The sequence below is a fragment of the Rhagoletis zephyria genome, unplaced genomic scaffold (assembly GCF_001687245.7).
Source record: "Rhagoletis zephyria isolate East Lansing unplaced genomic scaffold, Rhagoletis_zephyria_1.1 Rzeph_scaffold_00385, whole genome shotgun sequence".
NCBI lineage: Eukaryota > Metazoa > Arthropoda > Insecta > Diptera > Tephritidae > Rhagoletis > Rhagoletis zephyria.
In genome coordinates, this window is record NW_016157469.1 from 43059 (window position 1) to 57377 (window position 14319).

Sequence of the window (14319 nt, forward strand, 5' to 3'; positions counted from 1 at the left end):
GCCCACACTTTAGTCTCTTATTAAAGCAATATACTTCTTTATATTTTTACTCAAATAAATTCTATAAAGTATGGATAAAAAACTATAAGTGATGATAAAATAACCAATTATTTACAAGAAAGAAACCTATATGTGAACATGTTAACAATTTGTATGTATGTAAATATTTGTAAACGACTGCACACAAATATTGCTCCTGCTCAGACCACCATATATGGTGGAAAAGTGAAATTTGGATATCTATGTATAGAAAATAGCTTATGCAATCATTTTATTATTACCTATTCATATTTATGTGGCGCTGTATATAGTAAAAAATAATAAAATTAAATTGAAAGTAAAAAAAAAATCATGGAGTTTTTTTAACAAGTTCTTTCACAAGTATTTAGTGAATTAATTTCTATAAAATTTTTTTATTTGTTTGCCTGCGACGTAAACACTTATAATATTACGATCATCGCCAACATAAATAAATTTTTGCACCATTTCCAGCAGTTGAGCTTCGCTAGATTTTTCTGCATCAACAGTAACATAGTTCCACAACGGATATTTGCTCGTATCGACAATCAATGCATCGAAATCTTTACCCACCATGAAATTTCCAGTAACATCGCCCAACGCCAGTGCTTCAGCGCCACCAAGTGTTGCCAAGAATATAGCTTGTTTGTAGTTGAGTGGTCGATATTCATTATCTTGAGCATTTAGGCGACCACTGCCTTTGATCTCCTGCTTCTTCACAAATTCCAGATGGTGGGAAACATCCAAAGCACGCAATATGGCATCTTTTATGGACATCGAATTTCCACCCGATACGTCTGCATCACAAAACACATGTACATACATACATAGATAAAATTTAATTTTATTGGGTAGAAAGTCGAAAGGTAGCACCTGTGCCTAAACCAACTTTAACGCCGTTTTTTATTAGTCGCATCACATCACAGAAACCTGAAGATAAGTTTGTATTAGAGGACGGGCAATGGGCAACCGAAGTACCGCGCTCACGAAAAAGCGCGACTTCCGCATCCTCTAGATGTACAGCATGCGCCATAACAGTCTAAAATGAACATACACAAGCACATTTAATGATTTGCTTGAATTTTTTTGTATTTGCTAATTGTATTTTTACTAATTTGCATTTTTATTTTGTATTTTTACTAATTTGCATGCCCTCTCAGAGTTTTGGGATTAGATACCTACCTTCGGTGTCAACAAACCCGCATTATCATATGCCTCTGCATAGCATGAATTGTAGATCGATTTGACATATTCAATTTCCGCCAAATTTTCGCTAATGTGGCTCTAGAAAATCGGGTAAACATATTAAAATAAAAACATTTAAAGATTTAATATGAGCAAACAATCTTAACAACTTAGGTGACAACAATAGCATCTTAACGTACCGCAGTCTAGAAACGTGATCACCTACCACAGATGAACAGTATTCATACAATATCATTATTTACCTGAATATGCAAATCATTTCTGCGTGCTATTTCACCCAGTTTTACCATTAATTCCTTTGTGCAGCTCAATGCAAATCTTGGTGTTATTATAGGCTTTACCAAATCTGTCTTTAGTTTTTTTATCTCATTGACAAATTCCTCTGTATTCGCTGCTGATGTTTCCGTGGTTTCACTGAAAAAAAATATATATATATCGCATACAGAACTCTTTGGTTTAGATTGTGATTGTTAATTATACATACACATAAAAGTCGGGGCTGTTGCGATTCGAGCAAACTTTGCCAACTAATGCTCGTTGGCCCTGTCGCATTGCCTGCTTGGATAGTATTAAAGTACTATCTTTGTTATTGCTACCAAAGTAAGACGCGAGAGTGGTACCTGCTCTAATTGTGTTTTCCTAAGTGGGGAATGAAAAAAAAACATTGAATAATTTACCAAAAGCTTTTATTATACGCGTTGATTCTTATCAATTCTCTATCTAAAGTTAGTTTTATTGCATATGAAACCATAAACTAGGTATAGTGTATACTATATACATATCGTTACCTTAATATATAAGGAAATCGGTAGAATACTCACTAAGGACCTAATATAAACTAAAACCAACTATCACATCAATAAATTAGTTTCAGTGTTTATTAAAAACCAATGTTTTTACGAAAATTACAATTGAATAACTTTAGATTTTATTACATTTTTAACTACTCTGTAAAGAAGCAAAAATGAGAGATAGATAGAGATATGTATGTATACTTACCACAACTTTAGTGTACACATTCGCTGCAAAATCTTGATCATCATATTTCGCCTCCAACGGGAACGTATATGTATTCAGCCAGTCCAATAAGGGCATATCTAACCCAAGTCCGATTTGTGCTACCTGAGGCGCATGAATATGGCAGTCCACAAAACCAGGCATAACAAACTGGTCTGAAGTGAGATTTTCCTCACTTGTACCCTTAAAACCGGCGTTTTGGGCAAGCCACTCGCAGTAGTCGCTCTCGTTTCCTATACCAGCGATCTAAGAATTTTCAAAAATATAACTGTTTCATTCAACAATTTTATTGAGCTTGAGGCCGTTTCTAATGAAAAATGTTGTGGAAAAACTTCAATAATTTCTGTGTTCGTATTTAATAGTAGCTTATGTCGAAAGGCTTTAGTATAATGCGGCATTCGCAGCATACGATTCGAATGACTCACTTGTGTCGAGCCGTTGAAGAACTTTAGGCAAATAAATGTGCAAGAAATAGTTGCGATACTAGCAAGGCAATAATATTATTAAACCTCATCAAAAAATTCCTTATCGTTTAAAGAATAAAAGGAATGCCGCATTATACTAAAGCCTGTTTCCCGACATAAGCTACTATTCCATACGAACACAGATTTACACAGGGTAGTAGTCATAGCTGCTCTTTCGGAGATCACCACTACTCCTCATTAGATTTGTTCAACGAGTTCCTTAGAATTATTCACAGCCCGCTGGACTTTTCTAAAAGTGACCGCTACTAGACATTTTCTGTTGTTGTTGATGTTGTTGTTGTTGTAACAGCATACAAATCCCCAAAGAGTTTTTGGGAAGTGTTGCTGGAGTGACAGCCCTTGGCCAGATATAAATCTGGCTCGTTCCGGTTACGTAGACACGACTGTCGTGGGAACGAGAAGTCGAGTTAGAAGTCTTTAATAGGAAACATCTGTATGACATGGTTACCAAGGTCATTGTCAACTATATGTCGTTTTGGATTCACAGCAAGTGCGAACATGTCACTAAATCCTCATTAGTGACGATTTACGCTACTAGGATATTATCAACGGCCGAAACAACTTCAGCGGGTAAGTTTTAATAAATGTACATACATATCGACAGCTGAACCTGTTTCAAAACTTTTGAAGAACGCCCTATTTCAGAATTCGGTTAATAAACGCCCTATATCCGCTGCCGATTCATAAACGCCCTATCTCAGCAAATTTTTAACCGACTTCAAAAAAGGAGGAGGTTATCAGTTCGTCGGAATATTTTATTTTTTATGTATCTATGTATACATATGTATATGTTACCGCATAACTTTAGACCATGTTAACAGATTTCGATAATTCTTTTTTCATCGGAAAGGTGATCTCAAGAGTGGTCCCATACTAATTTTGCTTAGATCCGATAACTGGATCGTTAAGAAATTAACGATAATCCTAAATTTTTATGAGAATTGAAGTCGGTTTTGTTTTTGCTTAAAAGTTACTTGTTAGTATGGGTATTCATGGAAACTCGTAAATGCCTTGTAACCGCGTAAGTCTCATAAATAAACCGAATTTCCATACAAAATAAAGTAAGCTTTCGGGGTTTACATGGTTACGAGGCATTTACAAATTTTCATGAACTGCCCTATTATATTCTTATTTGAGATAGGACGTTTTTTAACCGAATTCTCAAATAGGGCGTTTTTCAATCAAATTCTGAAGTAGGGCGTTCTTGAAAAGTTTTCTGAGATAGGGCGTTTTCGAACTGGCTGCCGAGATGGGTCGATCTTCCACACAGGTATCGATATGTTGTAGCCCAGGAATGCCCAACGACGGCAGAACTCCATAAGCAAGTGCCCTGCGCTGGCAGAATTCTATAGGCAAGTGCCTTGCGCTGGGCAAGCCTGTTGTAGACAAAACTAAACAATCATGGCGCATACTAGTACCTATTCATAGTAATAAATAAATAAGCGATAATTGCATTTGTACTTACTTGGCCTTGCTGGTCCACTGCAACAAATCCGCTCGGAAAAACCTCAAATTCATTAAGAGATTTCGTATGTATAATTTTTCCAAAGAAAACTTTAGCCATTTTCAACCTTTGAAGAGGTAAGAACACCTGTTGATATAAACTATTATAAATCAAACTTATAACAGATCCACGTTCAGCTCGTGTAATGCAGATTACTGACTGCCTATTTGTAAATATGGTAGAGAGCTTTCCAGTTGTTGCATATGTCCTCTGTAGATAGTACATGTACTTAAAAGATAAGAAATGATTGCACTCAGTTGTATATACATGTGTATATGCATATGGGCTAATAGGCTGTTTTTGCTTACGCGTAAAAGCACATTTAGCGCATTTAGCTCTAAATGCTACTCTAAATGTACATTTATCCATACAAAATTCGTCACCTAAATGCAACTAAATGCAACTCCATTTTTGCATTAAGGATCTAAATGCTAAAAGCAACCCTGTGATCTTCCAAAATTTCCACGATTCGAACATGGTTTAAAGAGAAAAAGTGGCAACATTGCTTTTTCGAGTATACAGTTGCTAGCTGCGTTTCAGTGATCGCCGATCGAGATTTCTTTTATTTTGCATTACATATTTGGATAAAGAAAAGTTAAGCAAATTCAACATCGATTTGATGCTGATAGAAATCTGGATCAATTTGTGATCAACTCTGTTTGGTTTGTTTCATAATTAAGTGAGGAAATTTTAATTGACAGCACCGACAAATGAATATATACACAAACAAATGTTCGGTTATGGTTAAAACAATTTAAGTTTTTGTAGTGAATTTTTGGTTTGAAATTTATTTTTTCCTTTTCAGTAGGGTTTTTGCACATTATCTTCTGCGTGAGAATTGATCGTAATATATACGCATCTAAATAAGAGACTGGAACACGGCTGTTTCTCAAAAGCATACGATTTCGAACTCGCGTAAATGTACATTTGCTAAATGCTATAGCATGAACGCTCTTCGAAAACATATGTTCGAAAGTGCTAAATGTTGCATTTGAAATGCAACATTTAGCACTTTCGAACATATGTTTTCGAAGAGCGTTCATCATGAACGAAAGACTCAAGATCACGCGGGAAGGAAAGAACGAAAAAAGTTATTTACTAGCTGCCGAAATCTCGACGCCATCTTTGTTGTAAGAAGTAAACAACGAAGAGAACGGAGAAAACCGCGAAATTGTTGAACGCATGAAAAATCATTTTTATTATGCTAATTCTTCTATAAATCATGCCGTTTGGTTAAATTATTCTTTATCTTTTGTGTACACACGTTGTCACAAGCGAAAATGAAGAAAATTGCAGTAAAAAGCCACCCCCAAATTGTAAACAACGAAGAAATGTAAACAAACGGCTAATGTCAAAATCGTTCAACTGTTTTCCTGAATGCGATTCTAACGGGCTAGTCTCCAGCCCGCGTGATCTTGTCTTTTTGGTTCATGAGCGTTCATGCTATAATGTCAAAATTCCTTGGACACACACGCGAAATAATTGCAATTTTTTCTTTACCGTTTTCTTGAGAGCTGCATACAGGGCTTATAGCATTTAGCAAATGTACATTTACTCCACGATTGAGAGAATACAAAGGTTGCGCCGATCTCGGACCGCTATTCCTCTCTTAACGAATTTGACAGAATCGTTGTTTGCATGACGTCACACTGTGCAACTTGTTCACGTTTTCCTTGCAACATTTTTTCTTCTTCCATTTTTGCTCACGTTTTGGCATTTCTATCTCGCAATTGCGCCAGTGTGACGTCCCACAAAAGTTATTCTCAAAAATGATCTCTGATCGGCGCAATCTTGTATTCTATCATTCTTGCATTTACGCGAGTTCGAAATCGTATGCTTTTGACAAACAGCCGTGTTCCACATGAACGAAAGACACAAGATCACGTAAGAACAAGAGAGTGAAAAAAGTCGATTTTTTTAGCGGGTTCTACGCCATCTTGTTTCAGTAAGTAAACAAAGTACAAAGCAAAAACAACGAAAATCAAAATTAGCCAAAATTATTGTCAGCCACTTTAAACGCACAATTTAGGTAAAATGATGCAACAAAATGCTTTAAAATGTGTTGTCATGTTGAATTAACTCTTCTTTACTTGAATAAAAGTGTAAAATAGTGGTGCTCGTGATGTAAACAAACGCTCAGCTGACGAACCCGCTTTCGCAAACTTTTTTCTCAAAACCAGTTACAAATACAACGTCGCGTTCTTACGTGATCTTGTATTTTTGGTTCATGCGTGTTCCAGTCTCTTATTTAGATCCGTATATATTACGATCAATTCTCACGCAGAAGAAAATGTGCAAAAACCCTACTGAAAAGGAAAAAATAAATTTTAAACCAAAAATTCAATAAAAAACTAGAATTCTTTTAACCATAAAGGCCTGTATGCAGCTCTCAAGAAAAGCAAAAACTCCACATAAAATTACGTACCCTGCAAAAATCGCGACTACTCCATGCATGCATGTAAAGAGTACTCCCTAAGGGCCACGGAGTACTCCAAAATTAACCACAATTCTTATAAAAAATATGGTCCAATTAACATTGCGATGTCCTAGGGCAGGACCATATACTCCATCTCTGCCAAGAATGATAGAATACAAGATTGCGCCGATTGCAGCAGAATTCGTGAGAGTAATTTTAGAGTGACGTCATCGTAGAGTTGACAACTGAGAGCGGCGAGAAAGAGGGCGACTAGTGATGTGCTGAATTGTCCCCAATACTCGGTACCCAATACTTAAAAAAGATTTCGGTATCCGATACCGATTATTTACATTAAACCCTCGCCATTATATGCATTTCAGGTTTAGAAAAAACTTTCATTACTAGTTTATATGATATCGGCTAAAACACTTGAACTTATCGCCACAGAAAAATATTATTTTATCAGTTTTAACCTTAGTCGATCCAAGGTTCAAGAAAAATACTTTGACGGATGAAGAAGCCTTTCAGGGGAGAGATTCTGTAGCCAGTTAGCGACAAGTTTCGGATCGATATCGCACTTGTTGACTTACAAATATTTGATATCAAACGTCGACAAAACCGATACCGATTCGAAAATTGTCGTTAACTGGTTACAGAATCTGTCCCAGGCCTACAAAAATGATATCGTCCGATTCAGCTGGAACAAAAATGCTTCAAACAAGTAAGGGTTTCTCTGTATTATGGCATCGAACCGACATATATACATCTTTCATTTGAATCAGTAAAAAAGCTCTATTGGCTCTTACATTCGGGTTTTGTTAGGCGTTTTTTCCATATTTTTGGCCTATGTGCGCTTTTATTCGAAACCTAAATGTTTCGGTACCGAGTATCGAGAGTATTACTTAAAAGTAACGGTACTTAAAAGTATTGCCTCAGCACATCACTACTGCTGTCTTCTCTACTATGACGTCACCAAAACAGCTGATTCTGTCAAAATCACTGAGAGCCGAGTAGCGGTATCGTCATCGGCACCACCCAAGGTACATTGAACAGGTAGTATCAGTAGAGCAGCTGATTTGATTTATTTTCAAATTATTTGGTCTCGAAAATGTCAAATATTTTTAATTTTTTCTCACAAAAATTCTGAATTGTTAAAATCCATTTTCATGTGAAACCTTTTTCCATACAAAACAAGCGATTGAATAGCAGTTTTTGGAACGTTCGTGCAACTCAGCAGCACAAACACTGATTACGGGGCCTTGCAAAAGATGGATCAATGCTTCGAGAAGCAAACAAATTTACTAGGAAAGAAAGGTGCATCAATTTTTATTTCTTCCAATTTCAAGTTTTTATTTTTTATAATTTGTTGTATTTCACATGGCACGCTTTGATTTAGAAGAAAAAATTTAGAACAGTTTTTGACACTTTCGATACCAGAAGCAACAACAAAATACACGCAAATGTTGTTTTTACTCTACTGATACTACCTGTTTAATGTGCCTTGGCACCACCTCTGTATTCTCTCCACCGTGATGAAAATGTGCTTTCAAATGCTCAACTTCAATCACATTTCGTTAAAACACGTGCAGTGATCGGGGTAACAATAAAATGGTGCAGAGACTCGAGTTGGTCCGCTACAACATGACACAGGAGCATTTTTGTAAGTACTCCAAAATACCACAAATAGGTCACATGGTCCAACGATTTTTGCAGGGTGCCTTCAAATTGTGGGGAAATTTTTACAGTGTTTTTCATGTGTATTGGTTTTGTTTGAACGTTTTGAGAATCGGTCAGTCTAAAATGTCCTTTTCATGTAGGGAATGTTTGCGTGTATACTTGTTTATGAATATGTAAGTAAAAAAATTTTAGCTACCAATTTTAGCCACAACGACTTTTTTAGCACTCTTTTGCCCTTTTTTAAAAGAAATTTGGATACCACTAAAAATTTTCGCGGCAATACTGCCTGGCAGCCCTACCTTTTAGTACTTGACTTTGACAGTTCCGGTTGTCATTCGTCTTGGTTCATTTGATTTTTTCATTTGCTGTGTAAAACTATTGAATTTTGTTGTTATTCATCTCGTTATATCAAATTAACGATTGTATCCGCATATAAAAAGCATAAACGTGTGTTTCAAAGTATAGACGATTCAGCGAGGCATACCTTGGAACAACAAAGCAAGAGCAGGCAAACGCGTATTTCACATACAATATAAACCTACATACTCTGACTAATTATCCATAGATAACAGATTCAGTGGTCACAATGATTCCAGCGATTACATCAAATGACAAATTTCACAATGTCATTATTAGTACTGGAAATATTCTTAACATGAACAACCAATTAGGTGGAAAGTCGACGGAGGAGGTCCTGCACGGCTTGCGTTTGACCTTACAATGCCAAAAAGCGGCTGCAGAAGTTGAATTAATCGAAGCGGATGGTCGTGTACTACGAGCGACAGAAGAATTAAAGCAGAAGTTAACTGAAAACGACCGCTCAGAAATTAGTATTGGTGCGAAACTATTTTTAAACAAAAATTCCAGTGTGTATATTGAACAAGCGATAAGCACACTGCTGCAGGTACTCAAGGTAGAGCACGTGGACAATTTAGTGCTTGCATATCATGCAAAAAATGAGAGTGTACAAAAGAATAGTAATGAAAAAGTATATCAATTAAGACAGCTTTGGGCATCACTGGAAAAATTTGCACAGCAAAAACAAATAATTCAATTGGGTGTTGCCGATTTGGACATAGAAGAATTGGGGCAATTGAATGCATCTGCCATTGTTCATCCGACGATAGCACAAATAAATTTAGAATCCTGTTGTGTGGTACCACCGGCTTTGAAAGACTATTGTACCAAGCATGATATTCAGCTGCTGACACACAGCGATCCAGAAGTGTTGTTGCCCGATGACCAGTTTATTGTTCCCGATTACCAGGTAGATTGGGCACTGCGCTATCAAGTTCATGTGCGTTGTCGTGGTGTTATTACCGCAAAGGGCTATATTCTCGGCGCTAGCAAACATGATCAAACGAATAAAAGTGCAGTCGTCTGAAATCTGTAACTTATTGCAAAAGCAACCGAAGCGGGTGGAATGCAATAGTAGGAGTTAAATGTGTGTGTGTGTTGCTGGCAAGAAGGAAGTGTAATTCCGTCAAAGTGGCTGCGTTAGTGGTATGGCTCCGCCGTTAATATCATTAACAAAAAATCAAAAATGTAGTAAAGGGAATAGATGGCCTTATAGGATCAGCGCCCAAGCTTTATCACTGCAAACTATAATACACAATGCATCATAAAAATTAAGATATACATAATATGTATACATATATGAAAATATACGGAAGGAGTAGCTTGCGAATCCCAACATTGTACTTACATATTGTTATACACGATTGTCTAATTTACATTTATATATAACCTTTTTTGTACTTTTATTGCGGGTATGCTAAAAAACAACCCAAAAGCATATAAATTTATAGGAAGTAATTTAATGTAACTAAAGCTATATTGGGGTGATGTGATCATGTAATGTGCGCTTACAGGCTAACGAACTAACTCAAAAGATCAAATGTCTTAAAAAGTGTACATAAACAGAAACAATTTTATAATAAATAAATTGTTAAATTGTATTAGTTTTCGAATGGGTTTTATGTTTGGATTTTAACTAAAATGAAACAATAAAAAATTTTTAATTGGACCAAGTTTTTGTTTGCTTTTCCCTCCTAAAAACAGTAATATACATATTTATGTAAATGTCTATCTACATTAGAGGTATACGCCGCCGAGTTACGTAAATATCGGCGCGGCGGCGGCGGCGGCGGCGTTCGGCGCCTAAGGAATTTTGTACAAAATTTTCATGATGTATGCACATTAAAATACATCGTTTGAAGGAACTAAATACTACTCGTATAAAGACACTATTTTACGAAAAGAGGATTAAATTTTTAAAGGAGTTATTTCGCATAATTTGGGCCACTGAACATTTCCAAAAAAGCGTAACTCAGAAAAAACATAGGTAACACGTTATATTTTTCTATTTGGCACATTTTGGCACTTTTTTATCCTCAATATGGCACTTCATAGCTAAGTATAGTTGGAAGCCCTGTTCCCAAGTGGTGGTCAAATCCCAGGAGGCGTTTGCTCCCGCGCATCGCAATGTCTTCTACACAGGGTTAAAGTCCCCATTTTTCGTAAAAATTACTATTATTTTTCATTACATTCAGTTCTCCTTACAAAAATTTGGCGCTTAATATTTTAGTGGATATTTTAGCTACCTATAAGTGGCCAGAAAGGCCCGTTCTGGTGGAAGTTGACCAAACCTTGTTTTCAATATACATATGACCCGCAAAGAATCGTAACAACTCCGTAATTTAACATAACGGATGATAAGATTATTGCAAAAAAATTTTGATAGCGACATAAATTACCCCAATAACTTAACATTTTAAATTTTTTTATTTCTTTAAATTTCAGTAGTATACATATACGGATTTGTAGAGAACATAGAGATGTATTTATTTATATACGTCGGACTTTCTTCTGTTTGCCCATCCATCAGCAGCAGACACTCAACATTTTAATTCAAGTAGAAAGTAACGTGATTTTAATTTAAAACTAATTCAATGAATTAATTAAATACAATTACAATCTGAATTGGCATGGCCAATGCCTAACGCTGACGAGATGACATGATAAGATTAGTAGCTTTATGTCTATTTTGAATCTACCTAATGGGCAGTAGCGCCGGCGTTTTCAGACGCGCCGGCGTCGCCGCCGCCGCCGATTCTTTTTCAAGCTGACCACGCCGCCGCCGCAAAGCCTGTCGGCGTAAACCTCTAATCTACATATCGTTTCCTTAGTATGGAAAGGTTACTAACAAAAAATTCAAAATTCACTCCGTTGTTTATTATGCATTTCATCGAATTATAAGCCTCTACATCGTTTTATGCAATAAAAATTTTAGCTAGTTACGGCTTTTTGGCATTTCAGCGACGATGTGAGATAGGGCCTTCTATATTAAGGTAATGATATATCAATAAGGATTATTTATTGTTGAATATGAGTTTATAGGAAAATAGCACGTTATAAAATATTAAACTTTTGTTTTAAGATTGAATGAATATTTGAATTTTAAAACAGTCGAGAAATAATAAGCCTCTTATATATAAATAAGTAAATAAAAAGAGGTACATAACAGCTGTATGTTAAGCGTTTGTATTTACATATTTATGTACATTAGACTGCATCACCAAAAGAAGTGGCGGTTTTTCCCCCGGGATTACAAAATTACAAAATTTTTTATTTCTTAACACATTGACTGCCAAGGCACTTTCAGCAAAAAAGATGTTCTGGGGCCACAGCATTTTTTTTTTTAAATCTCATCAGAGACGTCAAAATTGGAATTTAGGGTAGTGCTGGTAATATTTTCTGCTTAGAAACAGGCAGTTTTTAACTAATTAGTATGTCACACACATATGTTCGACGTGGCGCCTACCGACTTTTTTTAACTCAGGGCCATGGCGGACATATATGCACGACAAAAACATTGGCTAAACATCAAAATACATCGTCGTCATACAAGCTCTACTTCGTTTTGCAAAAACAAAACAATTGGGAGTATGTTGTTTTTGCAAACAAACACCAAACAACGTTATATGACGACAATGTATTTTGATGTTTGAATCCGTTATTTTTGCAAACAGAAACAAGTCAAAGCTTATTACATGCTCAGTAAACAAAAAATAATAAATAAAAATAATATGTAAAAAATTTTTTGTTACTGCAATAAAATGAATTAAATTTTTTTTTCAAAACCAATTTTTTCCAATTGTTTTTTGAGCTGCGCCGAAGCCACTATAACAGAAATTTCATGGGAAGCCATATATTTTATTATTGCAATAAAATCATATTTATCCTCAATCGTTGCTGTGTGACATGGCGAGAGAGAATAATAGTCGTGTCGGACATATGTGTCCGACGTGGCGTAAACCGCATAGTACAGTGTCACACATATATGGCCGACGTGGCAGTCAATGTGTTAAGACGTCCACAAAATATTTCGGAAAAACATTAAGATTTAAGCGAGCTGGACCGATTTGAAAATACCTCCAAAAATGGAGTTTTTTATGAATAAAAATAGTTTCTTAAAGAACTTTTTGAAAAAAGGTCCCTCAGATGACAGAACAGATTAGGCTTAAAAAATCTGCATAAAAATATTTAAAAATCTTTTCAACAGAATCGTAATAATGAGATTTTTGATGCTGTTTTTTTACTTTTTTCAAAGATTGATATACGAAATACTTATATAGCTAGGCCAAAACTATTACTATTTTCATTTCTGTCCAAAAAAAGTCATTCGTGTTCCATTTTTTTTTCAAATACCAACACATCTGAATTCAACTTTGAATGATGTTCCTTCATCCCACCTTTCTCTTTCATCCTTTGAATGAACTTATTGGCAAATGAATAAAAAGGGTGAGAAAATACCTTCCCAATGATACCTCACAAGTCTAAATCGGAAGAGTTTAGGTAAAGTTATTCAAGTTTTTCTTATACCAATCTTTGAAAAAAGTAAATAAAAACAGCATCAAAAATCTCATTATTACGAATGCGTTCAAATTTTTTTAAATTTCTTTTTTTAATATTTTTATGTAAAGTTTTTAAGCTTAAACCATTTTGTCATTTGAGGGGATTTCTTAAAAAAATATCTTTAAGAAACAATTTTTATTCATAAAAAACTCCATTTTTGGAGGACGTCTTAAAATATAATAGATTTTAAAATTGCAATGGAAAAAATACCGATTTTTTTTTGTATGGGGAGTGATGCAGTCTAATGTACATACAAAACCCATATATGTAATACTCCCATGAACGAAAGACACAAGATCACGTAAGAACAAGAGAGTGAAAAAGTCGATTTTTTTAGCGGGTTCTACGCCATCTTGTTTCACTGGAAAACTAGCGAAAAGTAAACAAAGCAAAGAAAACAACGAAAATCAAAATTAGCCAAATTATTGTCAGCCACTTTAAACGCACAATTTAGGTAAAATGATGCAACAAAATGCTTTAAAATGTGTTGTCATGTTGAATTAACTCTTCTTTACTTGAATAAAAGTGTAAAATAGTGGTGCTCGTGATGTAAACAAACGCTCAGCTGACGAACCCGCTTTCGCAAACTTTTTTCTCAAAACCAGTTAAAAATACAACCTCGCGTTCTTACGTGATCTTGTATTTTTGGTTCATGTAATACTCCTATATTGGCAGTAAGAGCTAGTACCGTCCGAAAACACTACAGTACAGATATATCAATAAACACGTACGAAAGAAAAGGAACACATACGTTTATAAATAAACATGTACACGACACATTTACAAAAACGGCACCCAAGTACACAATACATTGACAAAAACAGTACTAGACTCATGATAAAAATATAGTAAGGTAGAACCGCTGAGAGGCACTTTCAAAATTCTTGACGTTTCCAAACAATTTAATTTTTAAATTTACTCACAAACTAACACACACAATTTCATTTTCAATCTCAAGCAACAACAATTTCGAACAATTTCAATTTTTTGTTTTCACTTTATTTGTTTTTTGTTATTTTTTTTTTTGGCCATTTAACAATTATATTCAACAATTTTATAATGAGCTCGAGACCTTTTTT

The 14319-nt window shown here is 35.2% G+C and overlaps 2 protein-coding genes across 8 annotated transcripts; one reads left to right on the forward strand and one right to left on the reverse strand.

The window, feature by feature from the left end:
• Positions 1 to 241: 241 nt before the first annotated feature.
• Positions 242 to 4529, reverse strand: LOC108359409 (guanine deaminase-like). Of its 7 annotated transcripts, none has more exons than XM_017611264.1 (8): positions 4391 to 4529; positions 4192 to 4317; positions 2224 to 2487; positions 1709 to 1863; positions 1467 to 1638; positions 1201 to 1302; positions 892 to 1057; positions 242 to 815 (listed from the first exon to the last, which is right to left on the reverse strand). In XM_017611264.1, the coding sequence occupies exons 2-8, from the start codon at positions 4288 to 4290 to the stop codon at positions 394 to 396; spliced, it is 1380 nt and encodes a 459-aa protein (XP_017466753.1). In that variant the 5' UTR covers positions 4291 to 4317; positions 4391 to 4529; the 3' UTR covers positions 242 to 393. The 7 variants fall into 7 exon arrangements, with proteins under 7 accessions (XP_017466753.1, XP_017466750.1, XP_017466752.1 ...); XM_017611261.1 differs by having other exon boundaries at positions 4192 to 4330; XM_017611263.1 differs by having other exon boundaries at positions 4387 to 4529.
• Positions 4530 to 8695: 4166 nt separating this feature from the next.
• Positions 8696 to 10349, forward strand: Gclm (Glutamate-cysteine ligase modifier subunit). Its single transcript, XM_017611270.1, has 2 exons — positions 8696 to 8831; positions 8889 to 10349. Exon 2 carries the CDS (start codon positions 8910 to 8912, stop codon positions 9705 to 9707), a length of 798 nt encoding a protein of 265 aa, XP_017466759.1. The 5' UTR covers positions 8696 to 8831; positions 8889 to 8909; the 3' UTR covers positions 9708 to 10349.
• Positions 10350 to 14319: the final 3970 nt, after the last annotated feature.